Source organism: Phalacrocorax aristotelis, chromosome 3 (genome assembly GCF_949628215.1).
Source record: "Phalacrocorax aristotelis chromosome 3, bGulAri2.1, whole genome shotgun sequence".
Lineage (NCBI taxonomy): Eukaryota > Metazoa > Chordata > Aves > Suliformes > Phalacrocoracidae > Phalacrocorax > Phalacrocorax aristotelis.
In genome coordinates this window covers 65,474,028-65,501,137 of record NC_134278.1, presented here as the reverse complement: position 1 = coordinate 65,501,137, position 27,110 = coordinate 65,474,028, and the positions used below count along the sequence as shown (strand labels likewise).

The following is a 27,110-nucleotide window of genomic DNA, read 5'->3' as shown; positions in this document are numbered from 1 at the left end:
CAAGGTTTCAGAGATGAGGCGTTCAGTCGTAACGTGGGAAACCCTTTTGCCTAGTGCTACCGTACTGCATCCTCCCCTGCAGAAGCCCTTCCAATACTTCTTAGGAACCAGAGGACATATTTCCATTAACAGACTCAACCAGAAGTGAACAATTTAGCACTCTGGCCTCTATTCATCCCCACTGGCAACAGCTGGTGGAGCACCCAGGTGTTCCCGAAACAGCTCCCGCAGGACACGCTACACTGCAGGAGGAGCATTTCCAACATCAACAAAGTGAACAGGACTTCTCTTTTGCACGGGGACATGTCACACCCCCCATGCCTTTTTAGCATAGTAGTCTTCAAAATGACTGCATCAAAGCTTCATTTTAACTGACACTGAAAACCTGTTTTCACTGCACCCTTTAGTAATTAAGGTGACTAGAGTTAAGTCTCTCCAGAGAGAGCACGTGTAAGAAATTAGTCAAGAGAAGACAGGGGGGGAAAGAAGAACCCACACTGTTAGCTGTCTGGTGTTTATTACTTTTTAATACAGAGAAGTCACAACAAAATATTCTCTAACAACACACGCAAATGATAACCAATTATTTTCATTTCATCAACATTCATTTGCTATGTACATATTCTTCCATCTGCAAAAGTGCAATCCAAGAATGTCTCAACAAGAAACCTTTATGGACAAGTATATTTTTGAGGGGTTTTCTCACCAGTGGCTTTACAACATGTTTGTCCTTGGTTACCTGGTACAGCAAAATGAAGAGTATACAGGGGAGGGAAAAAAAAACAAAACTGGGTTAGATGTGCCTCCCTTGTAAGAATATTCTTTATTTTCCCAACTAAATTCATTATGAACACACTGCTCGCTACTGGAGATGTTAATGCAAATAGACTATAGGATAGTCTATGGCTGGCTAGAGAACGCTGTAGTTTTAATGACTCCGCAGCATTAGACAGAAAGAGAATTTCAGGCTGATTACCTTGGTAGATGTGAAATTACACATCAGCATGTAAAAGATGTCCATTGTGTTAGTTATGGTTATCAAAATTTACTTGTAAGCATCCTACTGATGAGTTCATTTTTACACATCCAAAATATGAAGTTTATCTAAATGCAAGCCTCTCCTATGGAAAACAGAGTTAACTATTGGAAAGAAAAGCATTTGCACATGCAACTCCTATTACTATCACAAGGAGTATCGTGCACTTAAGAAGAGTAGAATGAATCTCCAAATCCAGAGGACTGTTCTTGTTTACAAAACATATTTCAGGCACAATTTAATCTGACCACAGGCCAGATTTAAAAGAATACACAGCATCAGAAAAATGAAAGGTAACAAAGAGTAAACTTTAGCCAGACAAGTAAAGCAAGCATCTCCCTAGCTAGGGAAATCATTTCCCTTTTGACACATTTAAAAGCTCGTGACTACTTCCAGTGCTTGTCAAGATGGACAGCAAACCAACTGCAGTCTAGTTCAACCTCTGAAGTAGCCACTAGGTCCCACAGAGGTTACTTCCACCTTTGTACTTACACAAAGCCCAGCCGAAACTCTCAGGACCCAAGGGTGGGCCTGACTGCTTGACTGGAATCTGATGAACATCATAAAAATACCACATTTTGCAGTAACAAAAGACCAGTTTTCAGTACCAGCAAGAAGCAGGGAAAGCATTCTCTACAAATTAGGGACAATTTACTTTGGAGTGAAAGTCAGAGGAATCTTTCTGTAGCTCAGCTGGTCTCTATCGAGGATCATTTTTACAGTGACACAAGTGCTGCTAGCCTCCAGTTGAGAGATGTGTTTTGCAAGAAAATACGCATTTCCTCAAGCAGTAGATAAGACTCACTTAACAGCAGAATTAAAAGGAAAAGCTGATGGAGAATGAAATTGTTTTCTTGGATAGATTTGTACATAACTCCTTGTCACTGTTCAGGCTTTAAATATGTTTTCCCCTTCCCATTTCCTCAGTTTGCTGCATTCTAGGTTTTGGCTTGAATATACTGTACAACTTTTCGTAGGCCTCTGGTTTTAAAGGTGGCCAAATTCCCTTTTTCCATGTCTATTCATTCTCGATTGTCATACATACATGTCTGGAGAGGCATCTAAGTACTTAAAGACCAGAATTGTAAATTAAGCTACTCTAAGAAAAGCAGATGAACGAGTATTTAGAAGGACTTCAGATGACACTTCTCCTCTACCGTGTGAATTGTACAGTGACACCTCCCCTCTCCGAATGTGTGAAAAAGTGGGTAGACACCACCATGTAGCCTTTGTGGGAATCAATACCCTAGACTCATGGCATGAGTGACTAGCACTCAAGACCAAACACTACAATTACAGATGCATCCTTTAATTTTCCTCATTACAGGAGCTTTATCCTTGCTGTGTGATTTCAGGCTGCTGGAACAGTCTAGCTGTTGTCTATCTGGTCTGGTTCTGCCAGGTAACGCAACTCCATCATGTTGTTCAACGCACTGTTAAAGCTGAAGGGCCCATCCTCCCTGAGGAGTTAAATCAAATTATAGCTAGATTGTTCTCTGTCTGCAATGCACAGCTAACCAGGTTTTATCTGCTAGACACCTTCTTCCAGCCCAGGTATGCCTGGACCAGCTCTTGCTCCTATGGGCAACAGTTACAGTGCTGGTCCCCCTGCAACTGGGCTCAGTGTTACTTGGTTTGTGGTAGCCACACCAGACAGTGTTAGAAGTCCCACAAAGTCCTTCTCATAATTCTCCTTAAAGAGGAAACAGGTTTTCCCAAAACCACCACAAATAGGCAACAACCATACAAAAACCCAAAGATGTGCTCCAGACCCAAAACCAAGCACAGAGCAAGGACAGAGAAGGGAAGTGCCAGTGATGAAGGCTACCACAGCCTGCTAACATCATTGTTCAGACCAGCAGTGGATCACCAGTGTAACTGTACGAGATAGACAGTCCAGATGCGAAAACCATTAACATGAGCTGGCCGGCTTCTACGGATGTTACCACTCAAATCAGCAGTAAGTGATCCGTGCCAACATAAGCCCGCTGTGCAGCTCAAGTATTACAAGAAGTGTGGCTAATGCTAAAAGGAGCTAATTCTGCAGCAAAGACAGCCAGGAAATAAAACTGTGAACTTGGCATTTTTATGCACAAAGAAACATGGATATTCAGTTTGAGTTTTATGTGCACATTAATTTCTTAATTTAGCAGAAAGCATAATTCTCAATCCAGCACATGAAACACTTTTTTGGCTTCTGACTTTTTTTTTTTCTTTCCTGGGGCAGCAGAGTATCAGCACCATTTTCAAGATCATTATTTCAACAGATACCTTATTTGAAAAGGTTCTAATTTGGGAAAACCAAACAACTTCAGAAGAAACAAAAAATAATCCCACCTCATAAACAGAAACAAAACCCACACCTCTCGAGTGGACAAACACTCCATAAATACACTATGGAGAAAAGCAAAAAAAAAAACCAAAACCCTCCCCTAAATCTCAATTGGCTTCAGAAACCACGCAAAAGATTAATGACCTATTTTGATATTATTTTTTTTTTAAGGAAGGGAGAAATAGGAGCCAAGAAACAACTGCAGAGTCTATAGGGCCAAGCCCTCTGATAATAATTCACTGCCTTATGCATAGTCTGTTATATACAGCACAGAGGCATGTAGAAAGTAAACATGCTAAGTTTGCTTTCTTAAAAAGTCTCAAACTTTGTAAATCATGGACTTAATGCAATTTTGAAAGACAAAGGTGCAGCAATTGTTTTAAAAAGCAATGCCGTGTTTCGTAGTCAGTACCTCTCAGCTCTTGCAGGTCTGATGGCCCTGACCCCACTTCACGGTCCTCCTTCCACACCAGTCACACCAGCCCACAGCAGGCAGGCAAAGCCTCAGCCCCAGCAGACACGTACAAACATCCCCATTCAGCTCAGCCTGTTCCTTCCCTAAAATGTCTGTGAAGAAAAACCTTTAAATAAAGCATTTTAAGATCTCCAGCTTGTTTTGGTATGAACAGATGACCCGGCTGGGCACACGACAGCCCCGGTGGAAGCAGCGCTATTGCCGTATGGTCTGTCAGTGAGGGCAACGCACATCAAATGCACAAGGCAGGAAGACACTAAGCCAAAAAAAAAAATTCATTTCAAGATTGCATTTTCTGGCATACATTTACATTCACTTGTCACAACACCTTAGTCTACCCCACCTCGGGAAATCTGAAAGAAAGCCTGCTGAGGCAACTGGCAGTGCGGGGCCAGCTCCTGCGCCCGTGGGAACCAATGTGAAAGGCTGAATTAATTCAACAGTAACAGGACGGTTTCTTTCCAAGGATTTCCCATTTCCACCAAGCTGGAGGGACAACAGCCCTACAGAACTACTTACTTTCCAACCAGACATATTTTTCTGTCTTGTATGTCTCCCCACGCCCTTCTTATAAACTGTATTACAATTATACAAAAAAAAAAAAAAAAACCACCCTAATCATTTTTAGCTGAACTTTACCCCACACTTGGGATATATTCAAAGGCCATTAAATTGGCTTGTCTCCAACCTTAACAGAGATCTTGTCAGGAGAATTCTGGTTTTAACAACATGTATATATACATATTAATATGTACACAGACAAAGAAGCTGCTCTTTCAGTTAGAAAAGAAATTAAATTTCATCACAGAATGAATCCTATAAAAAGATATGTAATAAAGTTGAAATACCCATAAAATAGCTATTACTAAAGCAAAGCTTTCGTCAATAAGCCTCCAAAACTTTAAACGAAGAAAATGGCTTCACGAAGTGGTAGTCTAGGTTTCCACAGTGAGGACACTGCTGGACGTTGCTGTATTCAGAGAAATACTGCATGCCAATCCGTACATCTATTACTGGCTTCCCACAGTGCTTACAGTTCAGTCGAGCCTGTGAAAAACAAGGAAACAAACAAAAGAAACCTTTTGAAATAACAAACTCGCCTCTGCTTCTCGCCTCTGAAAAAGAGAGCATTGCACACAGTCCCCTGCCCTCCCCAGCAGGAGAGGGGGTAAGTCAGGAAACTGGCAGTAATGGGATCTGCTGGTAAGGACATTCCTCACCCAGGCTGGTAACTTGCAGTCATACACAAGGTTTTTCACATGAAATACCACCACCAAATTCTGGAGAGTAAGCTACCTCCCACTCTGACTGACAGGAGATATAGAATTTCAAAGTTTATGCACACACACACGATTGTTTTGTGTTGGTTAATCTCTGAGGCAGTTCCTCTATCCCCAGCACAAGTGCTGTCTCAATAAATCATTAATGAAGCCCCAAAGTGAAGAGAGAAATTTTACACTTGTACCATGCAATTCAACCGTTTAGGTTGGTGTTTGAATGTGATCTGTCTATGACGTATATCAGCATTTTAATCTTTTGGCTTAAGAAATGTATAACTCATCTACTCTATCAGCATGGCATGATATTGCATCACTTTAGGTATCTATTTAAACATTTATAATATATAGCAGGTTATACAAACTAAACATCACTTCAAGCACACAAACTATTCTACAAAATCCAACTGAGAAAGGACCAACATTAATGGGGTGGATATGAGAAATAATTAAAGGTCAAGGGTGAGGACAGACAGAGCTATTAATCTTCAGCAGTAACAAAAAAAAAAAAAAGTAAGTCTTCAGAAGAAATCTAGCTGAGAAACCCCATCCATTTGATGTAAAGAAAGCAACAGGCAGTGTGAAACCTCAGCAGGCCATTTGAAATACTCAAGAGAAGCAGAAGGGATCTGAGACTGAGAGGAGTTTAAGAGTAAAGATGGCAAATGAGCAGTGAGGGCCTGAACTGTATCATAGCTTAACCTTGCAGCCCAATACGCTAACAAAAGCTTCAACTCATCACTGAAAAGAACAAAAAATTATTTTCTATGGCAATCCTGATTTAAGGAATTTTCCTGGGTTGAGGAGAGGAAGAAATTATTAAAGTACTATTACTGCTGAGGCGAGACTCTAAAAGAAACAAATCACCAGCTCTACACCCATCTGCTCTGCTTGAAAAGCAAAAATTCTAAGAAATATGATCTAGTAGGGCATGGATATACATGATTCTCTTAACCAAAGTGTTGGTTTCCCCCTTGCTACTGTCCAGCACATCAGCTAGCTGCTAGGAACATGACAGTAGCTGCAGTTCATTATCCTACATGCACATTTGTGATGTATAATTCAATATTTTGAAATAAGGTATGAAATTATTCAAAACAGAAATTAGCAAGGCAATGCGGAATTAAATTATATACTATATTTAAATGTCAGTCCTCTGTATGCACAGAATCATCTGTAACAATCACGGTGAAACAATAACGCGTATTATCTGGCAATCACAGTCACCGCTGCTAATGATTTCATAGTCAGTTCTATTACTTACCATGTACTGTCACACTGTCCATTAATCATATAATTAAGGCTCCTGTATAATGAGACCTTAATTCTTGTATTGTACATTCAACAGAAGCATTTCAGATTTAAATTTGCTGGCTTTTACAGAGCTAGCAAGTCAGCATCAGTGTTTTATCTTTAAAGGTCCCTATTTTTAAAAAAAGATCTGAAGAGGCACTGAATTTGGAGGCAATACCTCTGTCTTGAGTTATAATTGTTATCAATGTCATTTTATCCAGTAGCAGCAACACCACTTGTCTTTTGAGCAACACATTTTGGTAAATATGTTAAGTTTAAAGTTAAATGGCATTTTACATATTGACAAAACTATATTTTAGACTGCTCTTAAGCATGCACAATACGATGAAATTATTGTACTTTGAATGAATGCATCTTTGTAAGGCTCCTGTTCTCATCCAGTAACAACACCTGCATGTCCAAAGGCAACAGCCTGCTCCTGAGCATCCCGAGCGGACCACGGACCCGTTCCCAGACAAACGGCGCCCGGTGCTTTTCCCATGCACTACCTGCACAACAAAAGTGCTCTGTCCATCACACGGACAATCCTCTCGGACGCTGACCACATCAGTGCCTCAGGCACATCTCTACACTGGAATAACCCCAGGCCTTAGACCCTTCAGACCCAAGGTATAGATTAGGTGAGCATTTAATGAAAACTAAGCTGCTTCAGGCTGTTGTGAAGTACCATCGTGAGAGTCAGCTGCAGCAAAGGTTAAGGGGAGCTGGGTAATCTCAAAGCACAAAGACTCTTTAGACCTTTCCGTTCCCTTGGCTTTTTTGCTACAATTATCTTATGATAAAGCACAATTCAAGCAACTAAAAGAAACTGGAATACATGAAGCGCCTGCTAAAAATGTGTAACTGTTACTAAAACACTACTGGAATTACATCTGATGCCAAACACGCTTGCTAGCGACCATCCTAAGCATCAGACTTAATTGTGAACGCGTTTAAAGGGGGTTTATTTAAAAACACTGACGACTGCATTGGCTTTCATCTAGCTACAGGGCTTTGTGCCTCATAAGTCAAGACAATGGGACTGGGACTTACTTGGTCAAATTTCTTGAATTGCACTCACAGGTACAGGCTGGAAAAGAAGGATGGTAGAAGGGAAGGGAGAAAGGAAACACAAACCCTGGCTTTACTTAACATCAATCGGAAATTCACCTTATGAGTCTTATTTACATACGGTACTAACCTGACAACAGGGAGATGCTGCCAGAATATCGTAGGTATACATAGTTCCCAGCTGATGCCAGCTTCCATCCCATCGGGACTTGCACTTAATGCAGATAATTTTGTGAACCCCTTCTAAGCAGTCTACACAAACAGCATAGAGGTGCATAAGCCTTCCTGTGGACAGGAAACACACTTCTTAAGGACACCAGAACAGAAGATTAAACCAGACATTTCCTGCAATGTGTTCGCTGCCCTTTAGCGATACAAATCACACCTTATTTTTTTTTTTTTAAAAGAAGTATGATAAACTGAAAAAAGTTTCTCTATGGGAAATACATAGGCTTTGACTGAAGTTATTTTCCATGGATGTAAAACTGAGGAATTAGTCATCACCCTGCCCACCCTCCCTCCCTCCCTCTATTTGCTGGTAGACCTTAGCAAAATATTTTATAAAAGGAGCTGCTGAAGCTCCATGAACAGATGCCAGGTTAAGCTATAAGATCAGCTGCAGTGTTTCCAAAATCAGGACTGTGCCCTAGCTTCATCCCCACCTGACAGAAAAAGTGGAGAAGTGTTGAAGCTTATTAGCAAGCTGGGTACAGATTCATTTAACAACTGGGTAAAATCTTCCAGCAACGAGGGGACTAAGGACCTAGTATTCCTCACAGAAAAAAGCAACAGCCAGAAGAGCAATTTTCTTTCATGTACTTTTTCCTGACCATTCATTAACAGTAAGTATATTTAAAAACATTATATATTACACATGCAGACTTTAACGTGCCATTCAGAACTACAAATCTATCAAGCTCTATCACGACCTTAGGCTCTGTATGGACAATGACTTTCAAAACCAGACTTATATTGACTTCCATAAAAAATCAAGTAGTTCAGACTGGAAAATGAAATTTTTTCTCTACATAAATGTGACTAAACTCACCAATACAAAATCCAAGATGCAAATCTCACACAAAACAAAAAGCCCTACACAAATTACAGAGATCCAGATTATGTCCGATTTGGAGTGACTGAATCAATTTGTAGTTTAATAGTTGGCTATTAAAAGTGGCCTAACATAGAATACTAATTCTGTAATATACCACATTTTGCACTGCTATATAAGACAAAGCTAAGTAGTGCAGTTACAGATCAGCTACAAAATAGGACTTCATATAATGTGTTTATTTTGGATTGCAATTTCTGCTCTTTAGCATCAAAGCACCAAAAACATCACAACCTGTAATTTGATGAACACACACATCTTGTACCTCTTCTAGATAAAAGGGAATAAATTATTAAGAATTTATGATTAGCCTCTGCTAGACACTTTCAAAATTAATGGTTTGGTTTTGTTCTGTTTGTAGCCAACTATTTTAGAAAAATAAGAAGAAAAAACCAGATTCTTCTTAAAATATATATACAAAATAAACTTGCCAGTATGAGCTGGGAAAAACTGAGTTACTCCACATTGGCGTGTTTGGCTCTAGAAAACGTGATGAGACTAAAGTGTTCCTAAAGTGAACACTCAAGACTGAAGACATTCAAATAATTCCATGTACAGAAGTTTTGTGTTGTGCAGGAAGATAAAATAACTTTCCCCATCTGAAGTTCTGCACTGTTCCCACACATTAAAATAGTGCATCCCCCCACCGCTTAATTTTCAGGATCCTTGTTATACGGGAAATGAGGCACCTAATATCTTAAACACGCCTGAAATAAAAGAAGTGATTTTTTGTACTGAAGAGAAAATAACACCCTGGAATAGCACCTTGCAAGCTTATTTTCATTTCAAAGCATACTCTTGATAACAAACCATTTTACACAGGACAAGGAGGTAAAAATTTTAGCAATTAATTACCCACAGCATCTTGTCTGAGCAAGTTTTTCAGATGTATTATCCAATGGGTAAGTAGCAATTAATTAAAAAGAAAAAAAAATCATTCCGCAGTTTCATTCTTAGTGGCAAACGTTAACAAGTGACGAGTTTCACTATTGCTAAACCCGCTATTAGTACTGATAAAATCAGAAGCACATTGTGCATGCCTCCCCACCAAAGCAAATAAGCATTGTTATCTCATATACATATATTCTGCTTATCCTGGAGCTTTTTTAGCTTGCATATTTGCCTATCACTTTTTCTCCTTAAAGTACATTAGGCAAGACAGAAACAACAATGTTAGCATGAACACAGTTTAGTGACTTAGTGCACAGTGATTTAAGGTAAGAAAAAAAAAAACACAACCAAAGTTGTTGAGCAAAGGAATGTTATATAACACATATTATGACCATGCATGGGATATAATAAATTTTGTTGAAAGGAGAGAAATTTAAATGTTAAAATACCTCTCATTAATGGTTTCCCAATACACTTTTCAACATATAATTCTATGTTTTTGAACACCAAACCACAAACACTTTCTCTGACTTATTTCAGCCATGCTGGATGCCAGCAGACTGCAGGACAGGTGTGTTGTGCCATGTACCACCCTGATCCCTTGGTTTCAGACACAGCTTTCAGGAAGAGCTGAAGCTCATCCTAGCCCACATCTGTTTCTGTAGGAGAAGAAGAAAAGTAATACATGCTTTGGTCTCAACTCAGCTCAGAGCTGGGACACGATCAGGATGCAGTTCAAACAGGCAGGAGTTTGCAAATAAGTCTAAATCCCCCATTACACCCTTGCTGCTTCAACCCACCATAGCAAAAGCTCGCTTTCACTCTGTCCAACCTCTCCAGGCCCATGCTAACACAGGCCAGACTATACTCTTTTCCACACACACACACACACACACACACACAAAAAATAGTTTGCTATAAAACAAAACTGATATTCTCTGGTCTGAAAGCAGATGAGAGGCATCTTTCTACACAGCATTTGCTCCTTGTAATTCCTTCCTAAGTGTTTTGATCTGATCCACGTGATAACTTGGACGCGACTTCAAGCTGTACAGAACCGCTTAAAAATGCAGAATTAGAATGAAAATCTAAAATGGGGGGGGCATGGTACAGAAGGCACTTCCATCATTTAATGAAGCCTAGCATGACTGACAGACAACCTGTACCTTGAAGGTGACAGGGAACATCATATTCAATCTCATCGTGTCTCGATGGGCTAAGGAACAGGGTCCCATCCACCAGCGGAAACTGTTCAAACACTGGCAGCGCCCTGTGGCATAGCGCACAGTTTACAACGTTCCTGTGGCTGGCACTAAGAGCAGCAAGGATAAACTTCCGAAGGTCCTCCCCTTGGCCCACCTGGGCATCGTCTTCCATCCGCACATGGAAAGTATTCAATTTGTGCCTGGGGATGTGAGTAAGCAGCTCAGATAGATCGAGCCTTCTCAAAAACTGCACAGGGGCATCGAAGTGTCCTGATCTATGCGCTTGCAAGCTAGCTGCCCCATAATCAAAATGCACATTCCTGAACATGCCCCCACTGGCCATGTTCTTCTTATGGGGCTCCAGGTGAATGGCATTCTTCAAAAACTCTCCCAAGTATCGCGAGGAACGAGGGCCACTGAAATGCGTGGGGGCAAGAATAGAGTAGCCAGTGGGTGGGGACTGGCCGGGAGACACACAAGGTGAACGAAGGGCGTAGCTGCCACCCATGACACCCTTCTCCTGGGAGTTCTGCCTGTCCATCGAGTGCCTTCGCTGGAGGTCGTGACTCAAGCCTTTCTGCGGCTTGTTGGCCGGCCTGCCCTTTTTGGCCTCTTCTGCCGACTCTGCCATCGACCTTCCCGTGCTCTTCTCCAACACTGATTTTTTCTTCTTATCATCCTGCATTCGCTTCACCTGGTACCAGTCAGTGTCCTTCTTTAAATGACCCTGCCCACACCGACAGGAGCAAAAGCGAAATGCCAGATCATATCCCTTCTTTGTCCACATGTTTTGGCGACACTGCTTTTCATTCCAGCTCCTGGCTCTGCCAATGCAATTGAACTGGACGAGAATGCTGCTTTCCCACTCATAGAAGCACTGAAGGTGCATCCAGGTGCTGTACGGACAATGCTCGTTGTTGCATATAACCTTCTGGTAGTCATCCTTCTCCAGGTCCACCGGCCTTCCAAAGCTACAGATCAGTGGAGTAGCACAAGGGGCTTCTGCGGAAGATAAAACGGATACATTAATAACTTAATGGCCCACTTACTCCAATACTCCTTTAAATGCTGTGCCAAATATCCACACGAGCTCTTATTCACGATCCGTGTTATCGAAGGGCCCAGTAAGCACTAGCTGTGGGACAGGGCAAAAAGCAGTCTTTGCCAAAAAAAGTTAAGTATGTGAAAGGAGATACGGAAATAAGGGAGTAAGGAAACAAAATGACATTAGAGAGTGTTTAATATTCAAAGCCAAAGCACCTCAGAAGCATTAGCCCTCCTCAAGGGTTTGCGGATACCACTGCAAAGGCTTTAAGGAGTAAGGGGAAAGCTTTGTGGTTGTTTCTGGAAGGTTGCTTTGAAGCCTGAGAGGCAACATGGGGAGAACACACAGAGATGCTTGTTTGAAAAACAAATAGGCAATACAGCCTGGCTTTGCAATCACAGGGGGAGGCAGGAATTAATCTTTTCTTTGGGACTGAGCAAGAGACAACAGCTAGGGAAAGAAGGAGGAAGCAGAGGACTTTGAAAAGCAAGACAAACAGCTTATGTTCCTAGTGCTGAAAGGTGGGTCTTCATTACATCGTTCAGGCAAACGCAGACTATACCACCATCACTGACCTACTGGATGGCTAAATTTCACCAACCAAATAGTTCTGCAACCCAGACAGGTTAAAAACCCAAACGCCATGTGGTCTTTTATCAGCAAAGTAGCAGCGTTTGCTATATCCTTGAACAAAGAACAGATTATTTCAATTCTCTCTCTGCAACAATATCAACTTCTACACAAAAGTGTTCTACAAAAAAATGTTCATTTATGGACAAATGACATTTTCCCCTCCCTCACCAAAGTACCACAGACTACACAGTGCTTCCATTTCTGGCTGCTCAGTTGCAGCTGGGTGGCACAGAAAGGACAGGAAATTTTCAGTTGGAGTTTCTACTGGATCTTAAAGAGTTTCTAATTATGAAGTTTTTAGATGCTTAGTCAAGTATTACAAATATTTTTCCTCTGTATTTCTGACTTCCTACTTCCTCCACTTCACCAAAAAGTACTGCTCCAACAGGGCTGGCAGGCTGCCTTTTAACCCCTGTACTGGTGCATTCACATACTAGCAGGCTTCTTCAGGGTCTTCCACAGTCAAGTGCTGTCTCACCCCATGCAAAACAGAGCAAATAGCTCCCTGCAGTTCCCCAGTCTCAGCCAGAGCTCCAGGACTTGCAAAACAGGTACACTGAGCGTCGTGGAGAGGGGCCGCCCTGATCCAGGTTTTTTTCCCCTCAGGACTTCGAATTTCTATCTGATAAGCACGGTAAAAAAACACCATTTGGTTGCATTGCTTTTAGTCCTATTCTTGTCACTGTTAGCACAGATAATACAACATGATTTGCAATTGGATGATAGGTTTTATGCCGCTATGTTCACTTTTACTCAGACTTTCACTAATAGACACACTCCCCATCATCATCTGTGCTACAGCAGCAATGCACAAACCAAATGCTTTACAACAACAGATCTTTGCCATACTAGCGATTTTGCCCCTTCCCAACAAGCTGTTGTTAAAAGGCTATAAACAAACAAACAAAATCTTCAAGGTTACCTTCAGCAAATTCAAGGTTACGGTAGCTCTTAAGACTCATTTATCCAGAAGAGATGGGCACACAGAGTACGACAGAATTTTCCCAAGCTCTTCCCCGGAAGATGCCACATCCTTCAGCTCATTTGTCTGCCTCCATTTCTAATGCTAGAAGTGGCACAGCTACAAGGAGAAATTTCTGCAATACCTTTCCTTCATGGACTATACTATAAACTGCAGCGAAGGCACCTTCCCAAAAATGTTCTCTTATAGAAAGAGAAAAATAAAAAAAGACTATTTCCTCTCAAAATACAGACTTATTCTGTCATTAAAGACAAATTATCGAATTGGAGAGAAGAAAGAGAAGCATTCCTTCAGGACTCTTTGGAAGTTCCTTCTATATGTATGTCACTTATATTCTTACTAGTTGTCTCAGATCTCTGAAAAGCCCACTAAGAATATGCAGGTTTTCAGACGTCTTTGAGAATGTGAATTTTACTAGCTACCAATCGCTCATTTTTCTCCATGTTTTTTACTGTGTATTATTGAGTATAACATCACTGGTCAAGAGCAAAACTTATCTGCTCCGAAATACAATCTGTCAGTTTCCCAGTTCAAAGAGCTCTCCCAGAACTCAAGTCAAGTCACACAATGCCACACCAAGCATCTCTGCAAAGTTGTTCTTCATTGTCAGTCATTCTTTCATTATATTTATGGTCTGAAAGCATAGTTTGCAATTATAACATCCTTAAAAAAAAAAAAACATCTACCTCAGAGAAGCCAGTTAAACTGAAACCATTAAAGGCAAATCATCAGAAGTCAGATGTGCAGCAAGATACTGAAGTACCAAAATGAAGAGTTCTCACTCATGCATTTCCTGTATTCATCTATTTCGGCTCATATTCCTTCCACCACCGCCGGGCGGCAGGAAGAAAGAACATGCCAAAAATCCACTTATGCTGTCCCTGTGTTTCGGAGTGTAAATGTTCTAACAGTCACAGGTATAATTATAGCTGACAGCTGAGAAAGTTGCTATACAGACAAGTCTAGAGATCTCCACTTCAGAATAAAGACTTCATACTTGTTCATCGATACTGGCATAGTTAACTAACTAAAAAAGAAAAGTGTTTCCTTAATTAGCTTTTGAACATGTTTTTGGTTCTGGATGCAAAACCATATGATCTGTAGCCCCCTGAGAAGTTTACAGCCTCTTCATTACGTGGACAGAAAATGAAATTAATAAAATAAGTGGCTAAAATACAGAAAAAACACCACAGCCCGTGTATTCCACAGAATGGGACCACAATTATTTGAGTAAGATCACGTACTGGGTGTCTAGAGGCTATTGTAAAGGTGACTTTCGAACAGGTTTTTTCCCCTTTTCCCTGGTTGGTCAATGGAAGGACTGTGCAATGGGATCTTCTCCAGTTTACAGATGCCAGATTACCTGAGGACCTTCCCACACAGCATAAATACGAGCAAGAAAAAGCTTCAAGTTTTGGACAGCGATGCCTTTTTCAACATTTAAGTTAATTAGACGACTACAAAGTTTTCAGACATTCCTTCATCTGATCTTCTATCTACTTAGTGTGAATCTGCTGGTCACACAACCACCATAGCAAAAGCAGGTCTACAGCAGCAGGAAGAAAGCAACAGAGGGAACAAAAGCCTTCCCCCATGCAAAAGACTCCACTGAATTGTTAAACAGCGGGACTGAGATCACTTTGGAAAACAGCGTTGCTAAGAGAAGCTGGACCCTGCTCACCTCTTCTGGGAACTCACCTGACATTTCACTACTGTCACTGTAGTAGCACAGGAAATACTAGAAAACCAACAGGTCTCTCTGCCATTGTGCTGGTTTTGGCTGCGAAAGAGTTAATTTTCTTCACTGTAGCTGGTATAGTGTGTTTTGGATTTGGCATGAGAATAGTGCTGATGGCACATTGAGGTTTTAGTTGTTGTTAAGTAGCAGCTAAGTGTCCCTAAGTAGTACCTACACTAGTACCTACACTAGTCAAGGACTTTTCCAGCCTCCCATGCTCTGCCAGGGGCACAAGAAGCCGGGAGGGGAGGGGGCACAGCCAAGGCAGCTGATCCAAACTGGCCAAAGGGATACCCCATACCATATGACATCATGCTCAAGCATATGAAGCTGGGGGAAAAAGAAGAAAGGGGGGAACATTTGGAGTAGTGGCGTTTGTCTTCCCAAGTAACCATGGCATGTGACGGAGCCCTGCTTCCCTGGAGATGGCTGAACACCTGCTGGCCCATGGGAAGGAGTAAATGAATTCCTTGTTTTGCTTTGCTTGCATGCACAGCTTTTGCTTTTTCTTTTAATTATATTATTATTACTAGTACTGTTTTCCTTTATCTGTTAAACTGCCTTTATCTCAACGCACAAGGTTTCTCACTTTTACCCTTCTGATTCTCTCCCGCATCCCACCAAGGGGGAGTGAGCAAGCAGCTGTGTGATGCTGAGCTGCCGGCTGGGGCTAAACCACATTGCCATGCTCCATGGCAAGGTTAATGCTGTGCTAGTCAAAGCACCTCCTTTCACTGATCTGGGTTTGTTATTATGAAGTCTGCTGATATGGAAAAGGTCTTGATAAATCTGCTGCAGTATTTCCACAACAGAAACTGAAAAGCCCAGCATGGCCAAATTAAAGTTGTCTCAGTAGAAAGTTCTAGCATTTCTGTAGTATCCCCACATTGAAGAAAGCAGAAAACTCCACTACCTGAAAAGCCTATAAAAACCTCAAGCCAACATTTGGTTCTGCCTAGTATTTCAAATTCCACCAAGTCTATCTGCACAAAACAGACTGTGCAGGACTGAACATCCCTTGCAGACTTCTCTCCATTCATGTCTCATGACAAACATAATCATACCACATGTTCCTACATAAAGAATAAATGAGAAACAGAAAAGAAAGCAATTTTTTTGTGCAACTTTCCCAATTCACAGCAACAGATATGCCTTAGGAGCAAAAGAGGCAGCATTCAGATCACTTAGTATGGGAGCCACATTAGCAAATGTGAAGAGCTCTTCCCATCAATTCACACCCTTGGAAGTGCTCTGGATTATTTAATCATAATTTTATAAATGAGACAAAGCACTTATTACAGAATTACAAAACTTTAAAAATTCTTATCAAGCCCTTCTATTTCCCATTAATTAGAAATGCATTTTGATATTATTCTTCCAAAAGTCAGAGCTAGAATCATCGTCTTAATGTTTTATGATAACAGTACAACAATTATTGTCAAGAGAGACAATAAAGGGGAGTAAATAGAAATACACACGGCCAAACTGCCCATCCACACCTGCAGCCCCAAGCTGATTTGCACCTAAACACAATTTGCTTCCAAGTAGCTAATAGCTGAAGAGATTTCTGTTTTCCAAAGTTATGAAATTGAACTTCAGGAAAAATGAAGGATTGCCAGGTATCAGAGCAGCATCCGTTCCCCCAGCAGACCCTTCTGAAAGAATGCCTAAATGACCACATAAGTACCTCTATTTTACCTCTCAGTTTCAAGATGGTTTTCACAGCCTAAGAGAATAGAACAAGACAGCGTGCAGTTTTGTGTAGCAGAACGGCTCCAATGTTTAGACACAAGTGCACGGCTGTAACAGACAGGGTGGCAAGTGGCAACTAAAATTACGCACTGCTTCCTTATAGAAGTTATGTTTCACATAAAAAAATGTTTTCTCATACTCCACTGTAGTGATGTTGATCAGTAATTCTGAAAATAGTTGCAAGGGACAGCACATAAAGGTCCTTTAAAACAAAGGTAACATACAATAGTTCAAACAAAATGCACATTTGATAGCTCTTTGTCTAAACAAGGTTATGTTTTATGTTTGAAAGAACTACCACAAAATTAACTTTTCTTTCAAAAATGAGAACAGAAGTCTGCAAGGAAGCTGGTTTGGGTGTTTGGCTTTTTCTCAGTTTTTTCCATTCAGGTTTATAAACAATAATAAAAGCCAGGAATAGAAAACAGACAGTTGAGATAAATTTCCTTCAACAAAGAAACCCCACATTAACCTGTTTCTACATTTTAATAAAAAAGAAATGGGGTATATGAAGGCCACCCTTCCCATTTTATGACTCAAATGAAAGCAGCAGAACAACAGCTGCCTGAGGAACTTCCCTCTGGTGAAGTAAATGGAGGAGAATGTTGTTTACTTCTGTTTACACACCCATCATAAAACCAAAGATGCACCCAGCAAGCCAAATGCAATGACTCCATGGCTTGTTTCATGATTGCTCTCATTTGTTCCAAGTTTTCAATGTGGACGCCTAAAGCAAAATTCGCTCTTCCCCCCCATGTTCCCACATTATCCATTGTGTTAAGCACCAGAGTCTTTCAGTCAGTGGACAGAAACAGATAATTATTTCCCGTACTCATCAGCGTAGGTTTCAGCTCACCACACAAACTTGCAATAGCTGGTAAAACTCAAGGGGGGTGTTAAACATGTGAGGCTGGGGGCAGAGGAGAAAGTAGCGCGGCGGCTGCTGGAAGAGGCAGCCCAACTGTCATCTTAAAACAACTGTCAGGCAACAGCAGGTTGTTATGGATCTGGAAAAAGAAATTATCAAAAAAACAAAAAACACAAAAACCCACCACTCAAACCAGGTAAGGTCTTGGCACTGGATTGGCTGCAAGACACTTACTATGGCTTGCTTTTGGTCTACCGTTACTCCAGCATCCCATCATCGATGCCAAGGACAACTTTACTTGCCAGCATGTTACTTAGGCCAGAAGGGTACCTGTGAGACACATACCTTGCAAATCAAGCACGTTAACCCTCTACCACCACTTCCCCATGAACAGTGCTCCCTTCACAACCCTACACAGCTATGAATTGTTCGCTCTGCCGACTTCAACCAGAGCCGAGTCACTTCTGTGGAAGGCTACTCCCTACCAACCATCTGCATGAATCTTCTGAATTTCCTCTGCCATCACATATCTTTATTTTAACTGAAGTCATGCAATATTATCGTGCGAATACTGTAATGCAGCTGTAGAAAATAAACCACCACAATAACATCAGAACAGACTGAACACAAAACTTCTATTAATTGTCCGATGTGTTTGCTTCAGTGAACCTAGGAATACAATCTAATATTCAAAAGATTACCAAGACATGACAAAATGGTATTGGCATACGCATAACTGGTTAAACAGTACAAATACTATGGCAACACAGAAATGATCAGTTGCCTTCCTAAAAGCCTGAATGCAGCAGGAAGAAATGTTTCACAGGTGGATCCAAAAGGCAGGGTTGGATCTTCAGTGCAGCAACAACAACAAACAACAGCCAACAAACAGTGAGAGAAGTCTTTCAAAACTGCTCAGCTCATGGCTTATATTGATAACACTTGCTGATGATGACTGATGTCTCTCCAACATTTCTTAAGAAATCTTTGCAGACTGATAAAGATTAAAGTTTCCAGTCATTCTCTGGGAGGGAGGGGAAAAAACCCTAGTACCTAGTAAGCTGCCTAAGCACAGGCTTTCTTCTGTGTCATGAAACTTCCTCTTACGTTCTTGGAAAAAGAAGCTAATGCCAGCAGTCCATCTTCAGTGAGCAACGGACGGAGAGCTCAGGCTGGCATGACACCCACCGTAGACCCACCTGAATCACCCTCAGAGAGCCACTGACTCCAGACAACTCCTCATCACAATGGGGGTCTGGCTGATAGCTTTCCACATGTAAGCACCTATATATTGACACTTAGTTGCCAACCTGGAGCCCAGTCCTACCCCCAAAGACCAAGTAGCTGCAGTAAATAGCCACACTCGGAAGGAACTCAAAGAGAACAGAGCCATAAGCAGCCTGGCTCTACTTGTCACGCTTATCCCATGTGCAAGATGTCAATAGTTCCGTTAACTGAGTAGGAGTAGTCACATGAAGTGATTGCCTTCCCCTGGAAAAGATTTCAGGTCATTTGGAGCTCCTAAACCCTGGTTCGCCTGCTAATTCATATGACAGGAGTCCTGGAGGGTCTCAGCAGGTGCTAGAACCATCGTCATGCACTTCACTTATGGTGAACTTCATGCTTGGCCTCTAAGGAACTCTCTTCACAAAAAAAAAAAAAAGTTAAATGAGAAAGGCCTAGCAACCACACAGCAGTGGAAAGATGCCATGGAAATCATGAAGGCTTAACTCATACCTGCCACGTTAACACCTTCTAACTCACAGCACAGTCAGAGCTAGGCCTGTTTATGAAATCAGCAATGAGCACGTGATACAAAGCCAGTTACCCGTGGCTCTTACTCAAGCACCCAGCTCAGCCATCACCTCACCAAAGTAAGTCAGAAAGTCAAAAGCAAAACTGTACAAAGGAGGACAGGCACTTACACGTGCACAGTAGTTTTGCAGTTTTACACAGCCATCTGTGCTCCAAGCTGGACCAACTGCCTACGCTGCTGAAACCCATCACGAGAATTCACACGGTCTTGTAGAAGTCACCATAATCTGTACAGTTATCATCTAGCCAACCTAGCCAACTCCTTTCCATTTAACACCTGTCACCCAAACACAAAGAACAACTATGTGGGTGAATTTTTCTGGTGACTATCATGGCAAATGCAGAGATTAGGGACCGTCTCAAGACTGGTGAGCATTATTGTGTTTTGAACCTTGGCTGTTGCTTTGTCCGCACGTGAATCATCCTCAGATAAAAGCATTTCCACCATTAGAATCTCTCACTGTAGACTTCCAGCAGCTTTTAATACCTTGAAATGTTACAGGAAACTAACCCTGGTGCCTCAGGAAACAGTCAGCCTAATAACTAAAGCAGACTCTAACGCACCTGCCCTAGCAAGTTTTCAGTGGCAAATTCCAATTCATGCCGGGAACAGAGAGATAACTGTGGCAAGCAGTACATGCCCTAATACTGAGCACAGATGTAACCACCACAGGCTGGACTTGCCCAGATTCAGAGCCAGCTAGCCACCAGACCCAGTCCAAAAGCACAAGAAGGGAAGAGAAAAAGGAGAACAGGTTGAATCAAGTGGTATCTTCACCTCTTACTTTCAAGTCTAGGCATGTTTGTGTCAATGGTCTATCCTTCCCAAGTTTCAATATAACAGACAGTATCTTTATTTCCCATGCTAAAGGTTAAATAAAGAAGCTGGTATAAACGCAGTGGGAAACGGGAGATGCAGTCACCCTAGCTGCAGTACCCACATGTCTGCAAGACAGCAGCTCCTGAGTGTGGAGCTGTCGGTTCCAATAGATATCTCCCTCATGTCGCTGTGCTGGCTCTCAGCTCTGCCCGTGTGCCATCTTTGGCATCTGTGCAGTACACAGAGACCTCGACTGTACACTGCTCCCAAAATGGGTATCAGTAGCACAGAAGTGGAGATGGGGAGTGCCAAGCACACTCAATAGCTGGGCTCTGACTGAAGCTACCTCCTCCCCCAGCAGGCATTTGAGACAGGAGCAACAGCAATATCCCTCTCAAGCCCTGGAAGGAGGACTGAGAGACTCCACTATTGCAGGAGAGACAGACAGAAAGAGATATAGGTTAAAGTGAATGCTCTCAAGATAAATGTCACTGAAGTCTACCGGGAACTTGCTCAAAATCCCGCAAGCTTTCAAAATGGAATTACCCACTCCAGTGACTAAATTGCTGCTTCAAGAGGCCTCTCTGAAATTATTTGAATTGCTATCAAAACTGTTTAAAGAAAGCCCATGCCTTAATAATGCTGTTGTAACTTAAATCCCTTGAACATTTTACCCTGAGCTGGATGCAAGCTTTACCTCTGTTTTTGTCCCTCACATACTCCGCAGGAAGAAAAGCAGAGAAGGATGGACGTCTGCCAGTCATCATGGTACTTCAATATCAGAGGGTGTCTCAATATGCAAGGCTGTAAGTGAGGCTGAGAAAAACAACTGTCTCCAAGGACTAGCAATCGTTTTGTCACTACTTGTCAGATCACTGGGAGGAAGATATGGGAGGAGTACAAAGCTATCACTTCAAAAAACTGTATTTCCTCATATGAAACCTAGCAAACATCAAGCCTAACCCTTACTCATGCAAGCACTACGCTTGAGCAAATGACTAATCACATGAACACAGAATTCTGTCAGGGCACCAATAACCATTTTGATAGCAAATAACTGTTTTTAAAAAAAATTAAATGGGTGTGTACTGGCTTGCATGAAAGGATAGTATCTACTTTATTCAGTAATACCATAGACTTGATTCCATTTGCAAAGATTTGCAGAATACGAACTGCATTTGCTACAAAAGCATGTAATTGAAGTTTTAAAAATCCTGAAACAAACATGGAAGTCCTTTCGAACCTGATTTGCATTGATAGACACAGTGATATTTGCATTCAATTGACTTCTGCAGTTAGAAGAACTCAATAGAATTATGAAGCAAAATGGTTTTTCTTTAGAAAATTAACAGGTATTAAATTTTGTAGTCACTGCAATAGAATAGAAACTTAGTTTTCCAGGTGGTCTCACTGATATCAATGGGATTCCCTCAAGCTAAGTAATAAGGTGCCAATACTGAACATCACTAGAGTGTCAAACTGGAATTATATGTTACATGCAGCAGGGAACATTTGAAAGCAAATATTAATCCATGCTTAAATACTACTGCAATTCATGCTCTAAAAATATATTTTTAAATTAAATATTGCACTGAAATTTTCTGGCCCTCTTTAACTGTCCCACCTCCAGGAAATAATCTTTTTTATTTTTGTAAACCTTAATTGCTGGCCAGTCACAGCTTTCAATACGTTAGTCACTGTTGCGCAGACTGATTTTCTTCTTCATACACTTGTCCTACATTAGCATTTTATTTGAAAGTAAATCAAAGCCCTAGAAACTTGTGAAACGCACATGAAGAGTGTGCAAAAGCACAGCTGGCCATTTTAAACCCAGGTAACCACAGGCAAGTTCAGAGCCCAGCCAGCACAGCAGGCACTGCTCGCACAACCCCTCGGCTGCCATGGCAGGAACTCCACCCCTGGGAAACCATGCTCTAGTGAGACCTACAGCAACCACCTCCACCAGCTCCCCCACAGCCTTTTTTCCCCCCCCGAAAGACTCTTATGCCCTGTACAAGTTGACCTCTGGCAACTCCACCTGACAACCCATCAACTCGCCAGCTCTGCCACTTGTGCAGTTCAATGGCTCACCTATGCCAGAGGGCAAAAAGTATCGTCTTAAAACAGGTGGCAAATACACCATGAGACAGTGTTTTAGAGACAGCCATGCCATATTTTTAGTTTGATTTAGCTGGCTATAACGAACCCCATGTTAAAGGGCAAAAGCACAGATACGGAGAGCCAGCTTCTCCTTTTCTCTCATCTTCTCATAGCACCAACGCTGGAGAGACTAGAGTGGCAAGGACAAGGGGATGAAGCAGCAACATGCTAAGATAGTGACTATCAAGAGGAGGAAGACGACTTGGGTCTACTGGACTATGAGACCAAGAATGGAAACAAGGCAAAGAAAATGGATGGAAGAAAGAATTTTAGGGTCAGAAAGAACTGTATGTGGAGACCAGAGCAAGAAGTTTATAGGATAAAGGCATAAAACAGCTGGAGCTGATGGTGTAAAAGCACCCAGGCTTAGCAAGGCAGAAACAGAGAAGGAATCTGCCACTCAGAGGCCTCAGATCTGAAGTAAACCCTGTGGATTTTACTCTGCTGCTGCTCAGGGCAAAGTATCTACAAGATGTCTTGCCCCCTCACACTTGTTTATGTCCGCAGATGAAGGTAACCAACTACTGCCATTGGGAATGCTGGTAATCCACAAGGCTGGAGTCAGTAGGGTAAGAGCACAATCCCTTGGAGCTGTTTGTATTATGTTACATGATGACAGCTCAGATTTTCCTGTTTGGTTGAGAAAAGTAATCCAGAAAATTAGCTAGAAACCTAAAAATTTATTAGGAATACCGTTCAACCACTCTGAAGAGCACGAATCAAAGCAATTAGGCTTTCTGCGACATCATGTTTCAGTTTCCCCGTGTACTGCGATACTGTTAAATTTGTCTGGTCCCCCCACCCCCCCACCCCATACCTGTGCCTCATTCAATGCAGAAAATGGATGCACTCTGGTCAAGAAAGACTAATCTATCATATACAGAATTCCTCCTTGGTCTGATGGAAGAGATAGGAAAGGAAGGCACAGCTACAGAACATGAACCCCCCCATGGGCTCCATCCCAACACCTGCTGAAAAGTTACAGTGCAAGATAGAGAAAAGCCATCACATCTGGGCAGCGGTTACACTCGCCACCTTCCCAATTCCCATGTGGGAGTCTAGAACCCTTCAACTGCAGTTTGAGCTCTGAACATGCACACGTTAAAACACCACCAAAAAAAAAAAAAGCATAAACAGACGCCCTCTTGGGGCAGGGGAAAAAAAAAAAAAAATCAGCGTACGTTTCTCCATCACAATGCCAAAAATTGACGGACACTTGGAGGGAAAATTGTGCAGGGATTGAAGCTAAATTTGTCAAAATGTAAAAGGAAACAACATCCTTCCACCGTAAAGGAGTGCTATAACAACAGTTCCGTATTACATGGTCAGAGCTGCACAGAAAAGCCCAGAGGAAATTAAAAATTCTGTTTCATTATGGCACATGGATGGGGAGTGGGGCAGAAACACTATCTGGACCACATAATGAACTGTAACGACTTAAAAAAATAAAAAATCTGAACCACTATCCTGTCCCTGAATGAAGCAGTGCCCCGACGGGACTGTGTAATTAGACTGTCATACTGACACCATGACGTAAAGCCAAGGTTTGCACAGACAATCTTAATGTTGCAATTATTAAATCCGCTGCTTTCATCTCCGCATAGTTCTGTCTTGTCATATTAATGAAAGAAAACAGGTTATGTTTTTATGATCATCTACTGCTTTTCCAGGGTAAAAATAGAGTAAGAGAGCGATAATACCAGACACATGCAAATTACTCTAGAACAACATACAGTGATGATGCAGGAGAGAAGAGCAAGCCCAGGGATGACGGACTGCGGGGACCGGCGAGCCTGGACAGCACGAGTCACAGCATGCAGCTGCACAGTCCAAGAGCAGCATGGCAAAGACCTTCCCTGCACCCAGCACGCTTAATCCGCAACCCAGATAATCTCCCATGAATAATCGAGAGTTGACTGTGTGCAGCAGAACTCTATTAACCTCACAACTCGCTGCAGCAGGCCGCGTCCTCCATGAACTGCTTAGGGATCAAGTAACTGTAAGCGCACGGCCTCTTACAAACGTCTTGAGTCTAGTAATGGGATACTTGCCTCCAAGGCCCTGGCTATACTACCTAGCTTCATTTCAAATTCATCAGTTTTGAAGACTTGGGGGAATCCGTTATCATCATCTAATCTTGTCCCTGCACATGACAGCCAGACTCCCAGCTCTCTGGCATGACAGCAGCAGTTTCTCCTTTCATCTCCTGAACCAAAGCTGTTGAAAGCTTTGGACTTATCAGTAAGAATACAATTTACAAAACTTCCAGCTCAGGATTATTTCACGGGCAGTAGCCGACTTAAAATAAAGCTAGCAACCACGTCTACTCCTCCAGCCTTTGTGATTATCTGAAATGAAAGATATGACCAGATGCAATGATTCTGTCAAGGCAAAGATCAGGTGTGCTGACCAGGCGCTTACAGCAAATGCCAAAGCCAATGTTGTACCTCTGTTGTGAGAGAGGGGAAAAAAAAGGGTAGGGGGCGATTTTGACAAAAGAATTGAGGATGTTTCTGACCACTGAAGTCACATGGCAGCAGGGAAAGAGAGAATAAAGGAGCATCTCAGGGAAGCTCTTGTAAAGGCAGCCTCAACTTGCGAGGAAGCTGGCCAGCACAGAGGAAGGTACCTGGGACACACAGACTTACAGCTGAAGAAGGCTGACAACCTGTCCAGCTAGCGAGCTGGCATCGCCTTCAGTGGCGTCTGCACAAGGAGCAATGCTTCCTATCCCCATGCAAAACAGCCACACCAGAAACGCGCCTCTGCTTTCACTTGTGCTTGAGGGAAAACATTTGGAAACACTGTTTCTCCTCACCTAAAACCCACAAGCCAACGGTGCTGCGTATGAGACACTACCTGCAAAACGGATGTCCCACATGTTACGTCACCAGACTGAAGGCATCACAAAAATGCCCTCGAAATTCTCTAACTCCTGTTAATCTTTCTTTTTTCCCCCCTCTCGTTCACTTAGAGCAAATAGTCCAAAAAAAAAAAAAAAAAAAAGAAGAAAGGAAATTCTAAGCATTCTCCATGATTCTCTGGAGTAAGTCATACTCTTACAAAAGCAGTCTGGCAAAGACCTTATGAGCTAAAGTGATTCCCAACTAATTCCTAATATTTCTAAGGAAAAGTTTCCATTAAATAATACAAGGGAATCAGACATCTTGAAAACCAAAGTAAGATTCCTGGAACTACCTTTGGCTAACAGCAGCAAGGCAAAACTACCGCCACAAAGTACAAAACCAGTTGTAGCTTCCCTCCCGGTTTTTCCAAAGCACGGAGAGTAAAAAGCTGAAGTCCAACTTGGGTGGGCAAAAAAGTCAAGAGCAAAGAGTCTGCGCCGCTGTTTGTAAACGTAGCTGCAGACCTAAGATGTGGGTCTAAACAGCAGACCTAAGATCTAAGATGTGGGGGGGGTCTTTTGTTTTGGCAAAAAGTGTAATAAAACCCTAGCCTACCTTTAGTGTTAGCCTGAAATACCATTTTGCAGCAAGACTACCTCCAGACGTGGACAGCCATGCAAGTTTCTGTAAGAAAACACCTTAGCTAAATTGCTCTGAACCGAAAACCAACCCACCAACCGAAGGCAGCATAAAATGGTTGATGAAAAGTGTGTTACCCTGACAAGCCCAACTGCTGTAAAACGACAAATAAAAACGGACCGAGAAGTAGGACTCCATTTTTAATTGTGCTGAAATAAACTCGGGATTTTGCAACTAAAGGACGGAATATGCCGGGACGGGGAAGGGGCCGGCGGGCGCCGCACCTCCCTCCCGCCGCCGGGGATGCGCTCTGACCCCCCGACCGCGCTCCCGGGCGGGCGGGCAACCCCGGGCCCCCCGAGCCAAGGCAGCCGGGCGCTGCGGGGCCGGCAGCTTCCCGCCGCCGCCGCTGCCGCCCTCCGGCGGGTCACCGGGCGAGGACACCCCGGCGGGCAGCCCACCGCCCGCCGCGCATTTCGGGGAGATCCCGGCGGCGTAGGGCCCCAGGCGGCACCTCCCCGCCACCGCCCCCCCCTTCCCCCCTCCTTCCCCCCTCCCGGCCGCCGCCTGCGCCACCGCGGGCGGGCGGGCGGGAGGAGGGAGGGATGGAGGCCGCGGGGCCCGGCCCGCCGCCCGCCGCTCACCGCTCTTGACGTCTCCGGGCGCCGCGCCGCCCGCGGCCGCCCCGCCGCCCGCTCCGCCGCCCGCCCCGCCGCCGCCGCCGCCTCCGCCGCCCGCCGCCGCCGCTCCGGCTCCGCCGCCGGCCGCGGCACCTCCGCCCGCCGCCGCCGCGGCTCCGCCACCGGCCGCCGCCCCGTTCTCCTGCTCGTCGCCGCTGCTGTTGGCGCGCTTGTTCTTCTTGCCCTTGCCGCCCTTCTGGTTCGGCATCGCGGTCCCGGCCGCCGCCGCCGCGGCGGGGCGGGAGGGAGGGCGGGCAGGCGGCGGCGGCTGCGGAAGGCGCCGCCGCCGCTACCTCCGGCTCATGGCGGGGCCGCGGCGACCGCGCTGCGCTGCGCCGCGCCCGCGGTGGGCGGTGGGGCCCGGGGGGCCGGGACGGGGAGGGCGAAAGGCGTGTCCCGCTCGGCCGCCGCCGCCCCGCGTCCTCCCGGAGCAGGCGCGGG

At 43.3% G+C, this 27,110-nt stretch overlaps 1 protein-coding gene across 1 annotated transcript; it reads right to left on the bottom strand.

Annotated features, from left to right (window-relative positions):
- Window positions 1–500: 500 nt before the first annotated feature.
- On the bottom strand, window positions 501–27,110 carry HECA (hdc homolog, cell cycle regulator). The gene is made up of 4 exons (XM_075087782.1): window positions 26,634–27,110; window positions 10,653–11,693; window positions 7,615–7,769; window positions 501–4,890 (listed from the first exon to the last, which is right to left on the bottom strand). Exons 1-4 carry the CDS (start codon window positions 26,875–26,877, stop codon window positions 4,726–4,728), a joined length of 1,605 nt encoding a protein of 534 aa, XP_074943883.1. The 5' UTR covers window positions 26,878–27,110; the 3' UTR covers window positions 501–4,725.

What these genes read in the sequence shown, in the direction of transcription:
- HECA (XM_075087782.1), bottom strand. Translation starts at nt 26,877, where the DNA reads ATGCCGAACCAGAAGGGCGGCAAGGGCAAGAAGAACAAGCGCGCCAAC. An exon ending in GCCCGGAGACGTCAAGAGCG is followed by an intron (nt 11,694 to 26,633) that starts GTGAGCGGCGGG and finishes TATCTTCCGCAG; the next exon opens with AAGCCCCTTGTGCTACTCCA. An exon ending in TGTTCCCTGTCACCTTCAAG is followed by an intron (nt 7,770 to 10,652) that starts GTACAGGTTGTC and finishes TCCTGTCCACAG; the next exon opens with GAAGGCTTATGCACCTCTAT.